General features: G+C 33.7%; 1 protein-coding gene and 1 pseudogene across 1 annotated transcript; one reads left to right on the top strand and one right to left on the bottom strand.

The window, feature by feature from the left end:
* Positions 1-4,532: 4,532 nt before the first annotated feature.
* LOC139883224 (uncharacterized) lies at positions 4,533-10,509 on the top strand (annotated as a pseudogene).
* A 2,958-nt stretch (positions 10,510-13,467) lies between these two features.
* Positions 13,468-13,821, bottom strand: LOC139883222 (GRAS family protein RAD1-like). The gene has a single exon (XM_071867433.1). It carries the CDS (start codon positions 13,819-13,821, stop codon positions 13,468-13,470), a length of 354 nt encoding a protein of 117 aa, XP_071723534.1.
* Positions 13,822-13,840: the final 19 nt, after the last annotated feature.

Below are 13,840 nucleotides of genomic sequence, written 5' to 3'. Positions count from 1 at the left end.
ACTTTCAACAAGGAAACACTCAAATCAATTCCAAAATGTCAAAAACCCTACTGTTATTTTTTCTAAACCTACCAGCTGCCAACCTAATCAATTCTAATCTCCTAATAGCTTATAAACACACCACATATTCGTTGTAACAGATAGAAACAGAGAGCAATTCGACAACCCAGAACCAACCATAAAGAAATTTTTTTCAGAAAACCAATAACGTATCTCAGTCGTGTTCTCTATCCTTCACTAATCACCACCGTAGCCGTCGTCGATCTAGTAGCCAACCGGAGAAGACTGAGTCACGACCGAGTCAATACTGAGTCATGACCGAGTCATCCAATTCCAGCCAAATCGAGCCTCAATTCGACGACCCCAACCAACCTCAAAGCCAACCAACACCAGAACAGTCGATGTCAGTCGACTAGGTAAGAACCCGAGACTTTAAAATTAAATTCCGACTAAAGTAGTATGTTTTTGAAAGAGATTTTTGTGTAGAAATGGAGTAGAGATGACGCAGAATAACGTAGTAAAGAATCGGACAAAACCCCTAAATTATTCGATGAACCCTAATTTACTAAAATTGAAATTAAAGCTTGCTGGATTAGAATCTAAGAAAACCGACCTTGAATTCGAGATCCCCATATCATTCTCTCTCGGAAATTGTCGAAATTTTTCTGAATTGGCGACGTTCACCGTCGTCGGATTTTGAAAAATTCCGGCAATTCCAAAGCTTTCCGGTGAGTCCACATCGAAGAAAGAAGGAGAAATGAAATGAACCGACCGGTTCATTTGTTTTATACTCGTTCAAAAGTGTTAAATGATTATTTTATCCTTCTTTTTTAAAATTTTTTTGCAAGTTTACCAACGTAAATTAATTCAGTCAGATTTTGGTCAATGGTTTAATTGTCATTTCTTATTTTTTAAAATCGGTTCACTTGGTTCAAATCAAATCAATTCGGTTCAGCGCCAGAGCCAGTATTCCGAACCTAAACTGAAATCCTAAACTTATTTTTTAAATCTTTCGAACCTAATAAAATCATTTTTACTGATCTCTAACCTACCAAATTTTTACAGTAAACATAATATGTAAAAATTAGATTTATTGGAAGTCAGATTTATTTTATTTTGATTTATGAGTTATTTAAGATTATAAGAAATAATTTAAATGTAACTAAATATTTTCAAAATTATTTCAAGTAATTTTACATTTTAGAAAATTATGAAAAAATGACTGAATATTATTTTAAACTATTTGGAATATTATGTGAATTTTTAAAAATATTTAATTAAATAATTAAACTAAAAAACGGTTTTAAAATAAATATTAATATAGAATAAATTGGATAAATTATTTTAAATTTAATTCCTGTAACTTTCTATTACACGTAAGTATTGAAATTAATAATCGATATTTCGATAAGTCGATAATTTGCAACGTTAATCGGACGGAACGAATCGAAGAGCTAAATAAGGTGAGTGTTACTATCATTTTCCCTATATGAACATATGTTGATGCTTTATGAAACATATATATGTTACTATGCCATGATTTCTGAGTATCTCGTTGTTTTACGATTTATTTAAATGTGTGGCATAGATATGTATTATAGTTTTAAAAATTGGAAGGAACCTTCATAAACCCTAAAAGCAAAATTTTCTTTGCTTCTTAATGATTTAAAAGAATGTTTTTTTCTTTACGATGCATGATTAATGAAAAGTAAGTTTTTGCTTTATTATATGTATCATATAAATATAGACCCAATAAATGAATATTTTATTAATGATGGGATTCGGTCGACTTCGTGGCGATCCAATCCGTAATGAGTACTTGGTCCTTGCGACCCCATGTTGACGGTCCGATCAGAGGGTACGACTCCCCTAGTGTATCTACAATATTAGCTGGACTTTTTATTTGCTCCCGTGTTGAAGGGTTGATGGTAGACTAGGATACTATAGTAGGTCGCTCCTATTGTCAGTCATCCCATTATTTTCACTGATGGGGTTTGACGATTTCCAAAAATATTTTATGATGATATCTGTTTTTTGAAATAACGATGCCTTTTTATTTAATGATAAAATGATTTAAAGATGTTTACGATCCAAACGTTTTACCTAAATATTTTTCAATGTAAAACCTCATTATGCATTATAGCTTACCCTTTCCAAAAAATCTATGTTCTTTCTCTTCAGGTTGAGTTGGTAATTTTACAAGAGAAGTTAGCGGCATTCATCATTGTACGATATCGAATAAGGTGGGCTCTTCAAGATCTGCCTCTTCATATTCTGATTTCTAAAGAAAAATCCTGAAACATTCCTCCTCCTTTTGCCATTTGTTTGTTCCACTTCGATAGCACATTGCAGCAACTCATGGAAATTCTGGTGGACTGCGGCCGCAATTGGTACCCTGACTTCATATCTCAAGCCGTCTTTAAACCGTTTCATCTTTTTCTTCTCATCGGATTTTAGGTCTGGTGCAAATCTAGACAACCTAGTAAATTCCTTCTCATATTCGACCACCGTCTTGTAATGCTGAATCAGGTTCATAAATTCTTTGTACTTTTCTATCCTTGAAGTGTGTCTGGTAATACACTTCTTCGAATTCAATCTTGAAGTCCTCCCAGTGGAAATTATTGTGATACTTGACGAGCATAGATTCCCACCAGTCAAATGCATTGCCTTTCATCAAGAACTCCAAGCATGCCATTTTCTCTTGTGGAGTCTCATTCATCATCTTCAATATCCGTTCAGTGTCTCTGAACTAGATATGAGCTTGGTCTGGATCTTCATCTCCAGTGAATTCCTTAGCTCCCATACCACGAAGCTTCTCAATAAGAGTCCTAGTCCTTTAGGTCATCATCCTCATCAGCTCGCCTAACGCATCAATTGGAGCTGGAGCAATTGACGCTGGAGCTGGTGGCGGATTCTTCTATATACTCCACGTCCGGCCTCACCTACAACCTCCTCCAAAGGTTGATTCTCATGGACAATATTTCCAGCAAGTGGCAGAGCAGGAATTTCGTTCACTCGACGCACTCGACGTTGGGCTTTTCTCGGAAGCATATCTAAGGAATTTTGAAAAGATACCAACTTGTGGACTATGTAAACTTATGCTCAGATACTAACTTGTGGACCCCGCTCCCGACTGTCTTGTCCGATCGGAAACGGTGCCGACTATTCGTTCGTTAACTTAACTTTATTCGATTATCCATTATTTAGTACATAACATCATTCGATCATAAATATAATTATACACATAATGTCTTTACGGAAATATAATACTACACATTATTTAAAATAACACGATACTTATAAAATAGTGATGTCGCGGAGCCCACTTTATTCGATATCGTACAATGATGAATGCCGCTAACTTCTCTTTCAAAATTTACCAACTCAACCTGAAGAGAAAGAACATAGATTTTTCGGAAAGGGTAAGCTATAATGCTTAGTGATGTTTTATTAAAAATATTTCGTTGAAATATTGTTAAGGATAAACGTTTGAATTCATAAACATCTTAAATCATTTTGTCATCAGAAGTCGTCATAAAACATCTTTAGAAATCATCGAACCCCATCAGTGAAAATGGGATGACTGACAATAGGAGTGACCTACTGTAGTATCCTAATCTACCATCAGCCGTCAGCAAAGGGCGCAAATAAAACTCCATCTAGATATACTAGGGGACCCGTCCCATCAGATCAGATCAAAGCAAGGGATCAGAAGGATCTAGTACTCATCCACGGATTGGGTCGCCACAAAGTCGACCGAATCCCATCATCAACAAAATATTTGTTCATTGGGTTCGTATTTATATAATATGTATAATAAAAAAAAACTTGCTTTTATTCATCATTTATCGTTAAGAAAAATCTTGCTTTTAAATCGTTAAGAAGCAAAGAAAACTTTGCTTTTAGGGTCTTTGAAAGTTCTCTCCAGTTTTCAAAAGTATAATATGTAACTATGCCGTACATTTAAATAAATCATAAACATTGATATAATCAAAAATCACGCCATAGTAATATATATATTTCATAAAGCATCGACATATTTTTCGTAAAGAAAATGAAAGTAACACTCACCTTTAATAGCTCCTCGATTCGTTCCGTCAAATTAACGTTGCAACTTATCGAGCTATCGAAATATCGATCATTAATATCATACGTACTTACGCCTATCGGAAATAAATTACACGAATTAAATCCTACGCGTCACACTCATCGCAATAACTCTAATTTAAATTTAAAACATTTATCCAATTTATTCTATATTAACATTTATCTTAAAATTATTTTCTTAGTTTAATTATTTAATTAAATATTTTTATAAGAGAAAAAAAATTAAATTCACATAATATTTCAAATAATTTAAAATAATATTCTGTCATTTTTTCCATAATTTTTATAACTGTAATAGTATTTAAAATAATTTTTGAAAACACTTATTATAAAAACTGTAATAGTATTTAAAATAATTTTGAAAACACTTATTTTAAAACCTAGTTTAGGGTTTCATTTTAGGGTCGTCATCAAACCTGTACAAAATGACAAAATCGGATTGCTCGGTCATTTCTTCTTCTTTCTTCATCGTTGGCTCGCTTAGATTCTCTGGAATCGCCGGAATTTTCCAGAATCCGGCAAAGGTAAACGTCGCCGATTCGGGAAAATTTCGATAATTTCCGAGAGAGAATGAAACAAGGAACATGATTTCGAGGTCAGTTTGTTATGTTTCTAATCCGTTAAGTTCTAATTTGATTTTAAAAAAATTAGGGTTCATCATACAAATTGGAGGTTTTATTTGATTTTTATATATGTTATTCTCCTTCGTCTTCTAATCACTTCTACACAAAAATTCTTGAAAAACTCGAGCGGAATCGGCTGGAATTTTTAACCTGAAAAATTCGGTTGATTCTGTTTCGTGTCGGTTTTGATTCTCTGTTGATTGTAGACGTCGAATTGAGCTGGGTTCGTCGAGGTTGGGTTTGAAATCAGCTGACTCGGTCCGCGACTCAGTGTTAACTCGACGTCGACTCGGTGACCTCCGGTCGGCTGCTGACTCAACGACGGCAATAAATGTGATCAATGGACGATGATGAACGCATATGAGGTAAGCTTTTCGTTTTCTGGAAAAATTTATTTTGGGATTGTGTTGTGTTTGGCCGATTGCTTTTCTCTTTCTGTCTATTTGATGTTTCTGTTGTCACAACGAATATGTGGTGTGTTTATAAGCTGTTAGAAGGTTAGAATTGATTAGGTTGACAGTTGGTAGGTTTAGAAAAATGACAGTATGATTTTTTGATATTTTGGAATTGATTTGAGTGTTTTCCTGTTGAAAGTTGAAATTATAAAGATTTTGTGACCCAACTCCAGACAGAATGAATTTGTGCAGAGGGATAACTTGTTTTTAACTTGGGTGAGATGTCTTTGACTAAAGAATTACATACTGAATCTGTATAATTGTAGGCTTTTCCATGTGTGTAGAAAAATGGCTTGACTTGTTTGTTTTTCTTGTGTAGTGATTGTCAAAAGAATGAATGCTTGACTTGGGTTGCAAGCTGCCATGGAGGACTTTTCTTGCAGAATTTGGCTGCCGGTTGGAAGTGTATTATGTATAGGTATAATGGTGAGATAGCTAGTAGTATATGTAGTAGAATAAGGTAGTATTGGATATGTCTTTATGTATTGAAAATTACTTGTAATGGTTATGCTCTGGCAATTATAAATTGGATAATTAAGTTGTGTAATTGGACTTGTAACAAACTTTCTTGTAGTGATTTTTAGTGTAGAAAACATTTCTTAGTAATACATATTGTTACTCAAATCCATTCGTCTCAATTCGTATTCAATCGTCAAAATAAAACGTAACTTGACGTAGATGTAGGAACGTCTACTATTGTTATCAACGTAAAACACAATTTATCTAAATGTGAAAACTTGTCGAAATTGGTTCTTTACAGTATACCTTTGGACAACAGGCACAAGTGGAGGAGGTAGGGTTGGAACGAAACATCGCCTAACTCTCTATAAGAATTGGTTAAATGCAGAAGACAGAAGGTTGGAACAACACCTCTATGTGAAGTGTTTTCTGTGAAAACTATGTGAGTGGGAGAGTTGTTGTATATATAGGACGTGAGAGCATGTTACGAAATTTGAAATCGGATCAGTTAGTTCCGAAACGCGCGTGACACATAATTATCTAACCATTACCACCAATTAACACAATCAAAATGTGGGATAATGATTTAGCTGGTAACCGAATCTAAACGTGGGATAATGGCTGAGATTGTAACCGGACTATCTTATCCATTTGACTCAGTCAAAATTTTATCCAATTAAATCAGTCGAACCGAATCAATTGCACCGGACCAAAATCAAAATATTTTGTCCAAAAAAAATGTATGAGTCGGGCAAGTCCGAATCATTGACCAAACCCTAGCCCAGCGGGCGGTCATCGGTTTGTGCGTGTGGGCCCTTGTTGACTCAAGCCAACCACTAAAATGATTAATACATTACACTATATAAATAGCTTGTGTTCCTTTTATATGACGAATGTGGATTTGTGAACCTTTACATGACATACATTCTAATTCATCACAACATAACAAAATTTAACTAGTTATTTCATATTCTTATCAACACAAATATTCCGTACGAACAGAAACAAGTTTAAATCATCTTCCAAACATTATAACCAGTGGATCTCTTAAATATTGGATTAAAGTTGGATTCACCCAACTTATCGACGACAAAAATAAACCCAATACATATTATTTACAATGGTAAATTGGATTGGGTGGTCCCAAACCTACACACTTGCCTACTGTACAGCCAACCATATGGGTGCGGATCCAATTTTCCATCTACTGCGTAAATTACCAAAATTGAGGATGATTTTTTAATTGGTATGGGAATTGCCACGGTATGCATCACACTTTGACAATTATTGTATTGTCCAAACGCCAATGAAGTCAGCACTGACGCCAGCAATAACACGTGGCCAATTGTATATTGATTACAAGATACACAAGTTATTCAGTATTTGCGGATTCCATTATTTTTTAAGCAGTACTATCGTTAAGACGCTATAACTCACTGTGTTTTCTTTCTCACTGCATTCATTCATTTCCGGTCCAGGTATTTTCCATTCCCTTTTTTCTTCCCATATTCTGGATTCTATTATACTGTGGTATATGTTTAATCCATAAATAAATTATATATATGTCATCTCTTTCTTCTGTGGCTAATAGTTCTTATCCGCTCTTTTACGATCCATAAAAAACTCCGATTCATCCAAATAATTAAGCTTGTCCGACATTACAGTATTCTGTTGTGTAATTTTTAGGAAAAGAGCCTAAACTTGATCATGACGGGTACTAAATTAAGAAAATTGATAACATGGTGAGGATAAAATTGTAAAATGCTAGTATCATGTTTGTAGGGAAAAAAAAAAACAGTATGGTATATTCTTTAGATGCTGAACATTTTTGGACAGTTTAGATTTAGAAAAAGGTTTACAGAGGAGATAAATAAACTTCGTTTTGTGAGATATTATATTGAAATTAATATATGAATATATGTAAAATATTATTGAGTGAATCTAATGTCATGTTTTATTAAAAATTTCTCTCTCACACACATCTATGTGTATATATTGAGAAAAATTAATACACAAAATGCATGTTGATCTGGTGCGCCTTTGTTTCATCATTTACAATTGTTAGATAAGTTATCCGGTGTTCACCGGCCGGCCAGGCCACTGCCACCAACACCACCATTATATTTTAATGTATATCGTTTAAATATATTATAATTATTTATGTATCGTAAGGATATTTTAGTAAAAATACACTCTTCTTATTTTTCACAAAAAATTTTAAAATTTCATGTATTATGATATCGGAGGGAGTATTTCAATTTGAGTTATTAATATTTCATATAATCTTATATTTTGTAGCATCTTGAATTCTTCTGTTTCCAAATTTTTTATTAGCGAACAGAACAAAGAGCAACATGTGTTGCGTACATTTTTGTTTCTGAAAATCAAACTTTGGTATTTATTTTTCGATTTTTCTAATCAGTATAATATTATATTCTATAAATCTTTAATAAAATACATTATTAACAGAAAGATTATAAATATAAATGAAAAATTATATATTTAATTTAACATGAATATCTCAAAATATAAATATGGTCAAAATCCACTCTTTTATTAAATAAATTTTTAAAAGTATACACATGCCAGTTACTTACCGATATGAATGCCTAAATATGACGCATGTTGAGTAATTTCTAGCTTAAAATTATTTAATTATTTGAGATATCCACGCTCGAATATACAGTGATCCAAGATATATATATATATATATATATATATAACCACTCACAAATGGTGAATATTGGTGCCTCTACTATTGGACTTATGTACAACTTAATTTGATTTTATTGCAGGAAGGGAAGGAATATATATTGTTCGTCACAATGCATCTTTTGCAAAGATTGTTGGTTTCAATAGCAATACTAGTAACCTTGAGAATTCCATATTCTCTAGCGTTCACCAAATATCGAGGTGCAGTCAAAACTGCTGTATTTTTATCACCAAAGTTCATCCTCGGCCCCGGATCAGTAGAGAACAGATTCTATTACGATGTCGATTTCCCGAGAGGTCACATTTTCATCAAGAGCTTCAATGCTGAAGTAATAGATGAGGAAGGCAACCCGATTCCTCTCCATGAAACATATCTCCACCACTGGGTTGTCGCAAAATTCTATGAACGCAAAGATTCTAACACTACGGATGGTGGAAGAGCCAATCGAAAAATGGCACCGAACGATGGGATATGCCAAACTACACTAGGACAGTACTTTGGGCTCGGATCTGAAACCCGAAAAACCGAAACTTATATCCCTAACCCTTACGGGATTGAGATGGGAAATCCTAAGGATATCCCTGAAGGATATGCAGAGAAGTGGCTATTGAATGTTCACGCGATCGATACACGTGGAGTTGAAGATAAATTGGGATGTACAGAATGTAGATGTAATTTGTACAATGTAACGGTGGATGAATATGGGAGGCCTTTGAAGGAAGACTACAGAGGAGGACTATTGTGTTGTTATGATCATACACAGTGTAAAGTCAGGCATGGATTTGAAGGAACTAGGAGGAGCCTTACCTTAGATATACTGTGAAATGGGTCGACTATGATACTTCTATAGTCCCTGTCAGAGTTTATATACTCGACGTCACTGATTCTCCGACATATGACTCAACGGGACTTCAAATTAAACATCAATGCAAGGTATGCTTTTTATTTCATCCTAATGATCAATATATCATTGAAATATGATGTTATGCTCGCGAGAAAAAGCTAAAAAAGTTGGTTTCAAATTTTCAATTCATTTTCTTAGAAATTTATATTCATCAATGATTTAATGGATGAATGAATGTTAATGCAGGTTGAATATGAAGTAGAATCATGTAGTGTTACGGGTGCCATTAATGGTGAGTGCATTGACAACAAAAAGGTAAGTCTAACAATGCCAAAAGGTGGGTACCTCATCTATGGTGTAGCTCATCAGCATACGGGAGGATCTGGCTCTGCATTATACGGAGAGGTACTTATTTTCAATCCTCTTCACTTTTTCTGTTTTTTAGGGGTAAATTTCCTTTGTACTGGTTTTTTATTTGTTGGTATTGTTTCCCAGAAATTCCTGTAATTTTTGGTCGACTACAGTTTTGTCCTTGCCATCACCATTACATTTCTTAAAGAACCTTCTACTGTCCATTAAGAGGTTTATTATACTAAAGGTTTTTGTTCCTGAAATTAATATTACATGTCACCAAAAGTTTAAGTAAGGATAATTAATTTCATAAGAATATATTTGTTAGGTAAGGATATTTATTCCAAAACATGAGGAAGTAAAATACCTAGAATATATATTATCGACAAACCTCATCAGATCGATTTTAGAAAGCTCACCAGACATGCTCTCTTTCTATATATATGTAGGACGGACGGCTGATATGTGCTTCAATACCATCATATGGAGAAGGAATGGAGGCTGGAAACGAGGAGGGATACATTGTAGGGATGTCTACTTGTTATCCTAAACCAGGGTCAGTGATGATAGGTGATGGGGAGACAGTGGTTTTGGAATCCAATTACAGCAGTAGCATCTATCATTCAGGGGTTATGGGACTATTCTACCTTCTAGTTGCTGACCAAATTCCAGAGCCTGCCATCTCCTTGCGCACTACTCTTGCTCATGTTAGTCCTTTTCAATAATTCATCCGTCCATCTCTTGTTAAATCATTCATATACGTGTATATATGTTCAAATGAAAAACTTTTTTTTTTTTTTTTATGCTGGTCTGGTTTTGCAGTCTCAAGAGACAATGAACGTGTCCACATTCGCTTTGGTGGCTGCTTTGGTCGGGTTGGCAATAGCCATCGTTGTTGCCTTCCATAATCGACAAGAGAATAAAGGAGTCGACGGCTATCAAGTAGTGAATAGTTAGACGTACGTAGTTTTCTAAAATATAGTAATATCTCCGTATTAAAATATAATGTTTTGCATTTTTAGGTTCTCTATATGAACACGTATTTAATCAATAATATTCGCTAAATACATGTTCACTTGAATGAACATAATAATGTAAAATATCATGTATTTTTATTCGGTGGGAGTAGTATTTTACCGTGATTTAATAATGTATAGCAACTTAAGATATTACATTGCACCCCTATATATACCTCGTAGAATGAAGAACGCCCAGGAGAATGAATAATTTGGCCGTTGTAAACCATATAAGAAAATCATAATAATTAGTTTATCTAACGAACATAACATCATTGTTATCAACATTAATTTTCCTCCGTCCATTCAACAATTTAATCCTGAGTCAATCACTGGTTGGTGGCACTATGTTAGAAATTCTTACATAGTAGAACATTTAGGATCTAGAAAATTTCAATTAGGATTTGACAAGATGAAAAAAATGGAATTTTGATGATGATTAATGAAGAACTCGATGCTTGTTTGTTTTTCATGTAAAAATGATTTGAGAACGTTATGGATGGATGTTTAGATATTGAGAGATCAATGTCTTTACGGAAATAATGCCCACTCTATATTACTATTTGATTTATGGATAATTTTTTCTCCAGAATTTTACAAAACACGTCATGAGAATAGAATCAGCAAAAAATTGATTTTCACCATAAAATGAGGGCGAAAGAAATCTTTATTTTAAAAAATGAGAGTGCTGAATATTATGTATATCCAAATGAAATAAAACATATCATTTTTGTATATATGGGCAAATGTATGAAGAAATTTAGTTGTTTATTCTGTTTTCGAAAAGACACATTTTCAAAACAATACTATTTTTGATATTTTTTTCTCCTCTTTTGATTCCAAATTTTAGTTAAACCTGTTTGGGTCAAGTTAACCCATTTTTCGTAGAAATTTATATCAAAAGAAATCTTAGGATGTTTAGTTTCATAATATATAACACAATTTAAAAAATGTGCAATTTATCTAAAACAGTTTTCAAATTGTGTGTGGTGTGCATAATTTTCCCTTTCTCGGCATTCTTTGTAACTACTGCGTCCGATTTAATTGTCGGAAATATTTTTTTTCGACTTTAAATTTTGATTTTTTTAATTTCGAATCATTTATATAGCGATAAATTTTAATCAAAGTCGAGTGAAATAGTTCGAATCGAATTGTTTCGATGTCCAAGAATTAAACGTACAATTTATTGCAAATCATATCTACCTAGTTAAACAATCAAAAACATTAGCTTGTTGTATACAACACACTATAGGAAACTTCCCCAACAAACCAGATAAATGAAAATTGCTCAACACACTGTTGCTTTGACAATTGAAAACTTTACACTATAAACGAAAACAGGCAATAAAAATTCTGCCGACAGAATTTCCAAACATTTTCAACACCAGTTATCTCTAAACATCACCTCCTACAACCCAAATCCATACCATGACCTGAAAAGAATTCCAGTAGAACGAAATATACAAGAGTCTAGTACACAATTATACAAGATAATTTTAGTGGAAGTGAGTGTCGAGAATTGAAGCTTGATACAAGAGATGATCAAAATCCAAAACCTATACACAATATTAAACCACCTCTGCCTTACCAGAAGAATCCTTTTCTGCCGCCGACCAGAGTTCGGAATGGAACCAGAAAAGGTCGACGCATCCATGTTCAGAATGAGGGGGGACACGAACCACTATGAATCTCCCAGCTCCACAGCAAACTTCAATAAGGACTTGACAAGATGTAGAAAACTGGATTTTCATGTTAATTGATGAATGAACTCAATGCTTGCTTAATTTCCATGCATGTAAAAAATATTTTTGAAATTTTGTTGGATGGATGCTTAGATATTGAGAGGTCAATGTCTTCGAAGAAATAATGTCCAACCATATTATATTTGGTTTATGGATAATTTGTATTCAGGATTTTACTAAATACGTCTTGAGAATCAAAGCAGCAAACTTCAAAGACAAAAGAAATCTATTTTTTGAGAAGGAGAGTGCCGAATATTATATGTATCCAAATGAAATAAAACATCTCATTTATATATTTTTGGAATTTTTTTACTCAAATTATAGTTCAAAATTGTTTTGTCAAATGAATCCAATTTTGATCGAATTTTATATCAAAAAAAATTTTAAAATGACTAATTTCGTAAAATGTAAACCAATCTAAAAACTATATCCATTTATTTGAAATAGTTTTCAAACTGCATTCATGTTTCCTGAAATTTTTATACTAACATAATATATCTGAAGTAATTAATGGTCATATTAAATCATTTGGTATACAATACATTTTATATAACAATCTTCCTTTTTTGTGAGTTAATTAACATAATTTAATTACTAACAAATTTATGATTTTCCAACCGTACAGTTTCTCCATCTAATATCAATTTACTCTTGCTTAAGAATTAACAATGAAGTAAGAAAAATAAATAACAAGATAACTATATAAAGTATTTTATACAGTCGTTATCACGCAGCTTAAGTTTCAAATTGGAACCTACATTTTTGTAGGAACAATTAACGTCAATTATTGTATGAAAGTGTACCCCGATATTAATGTACATAACGTTATGTTTTTTCCTTAGGCGTGAACCAGTATAGAATCTGATAACGTTGCTATTGGATTGCATTGCTGTGATGGAAAATTGGTATTTAGACAGTTGAAACACACAAAGAACAATTTATTTTTCATTATTGCATTTTCCAGCAACCAAAAGATCGAATTTATTCATTCCGCTACCCCCACATGGTAATAGTAGCAGAAAGAGACACTTGATAGATATAAGAGCCTATACATAGCTCCATACAAGTAGATATGTAGTCCCACTCTTACAAGACCTCCACCATTTTATTTATCTATAGTTTATGGTGAAGGGATCTGCTGCAACTTGGTTATTCAATTAGCACTTCCAACAAGAAGCAGCAATAATCGGCTTCGATTTCCAGCCAAGCACCATGCATCCTTTCTCTTCCACAACAGTGTAACCATCACAGACATTGTTCTTTACGAGCCATTGCTTGGCCTTCGCTATCATCTTGATTGGTGCAGCCTGGAATCCTGCTCGTGTCATCCTTCTCCTCCACTGATCCACCCTCTCATGCCGCTCTACCCTTGCAGGCCCCTCACAGCTGACTATGTTCTTTATCTCCTCCGCAAAGTAGAATTGTTCCATCCTGGCACGCCTTGTGTCATACTTGGGCAACATTGCATCAAGTGAGTCGAATATCGCCGAGTAATAATGGAGTGCTTCCATAAATCTTCCAAGAAAGAAC

The sequence above is a fragment of the Rutidosis leptorrhynchoides genome, unplaced genomic scaffold (genome assembly GCF_046630445.1).
Source record: "Rutidosis leptorrhynchoides isolate AG116_Rl617_1_P2 unplaced genomic scaffold, CSIRO_AGI_Rlap_v1 contig370, whole genome shotgun sequence".
NCBI lineage: Eukaryota > Viridiplantae > Streptophyta > Magnoliopsida > Asterales > Asteraceae > Rutidosis > Rutidosis leptorrhynchoides.
This window is presented reverse-complemented; position numbering and strand designations above follow the sequence as displayed.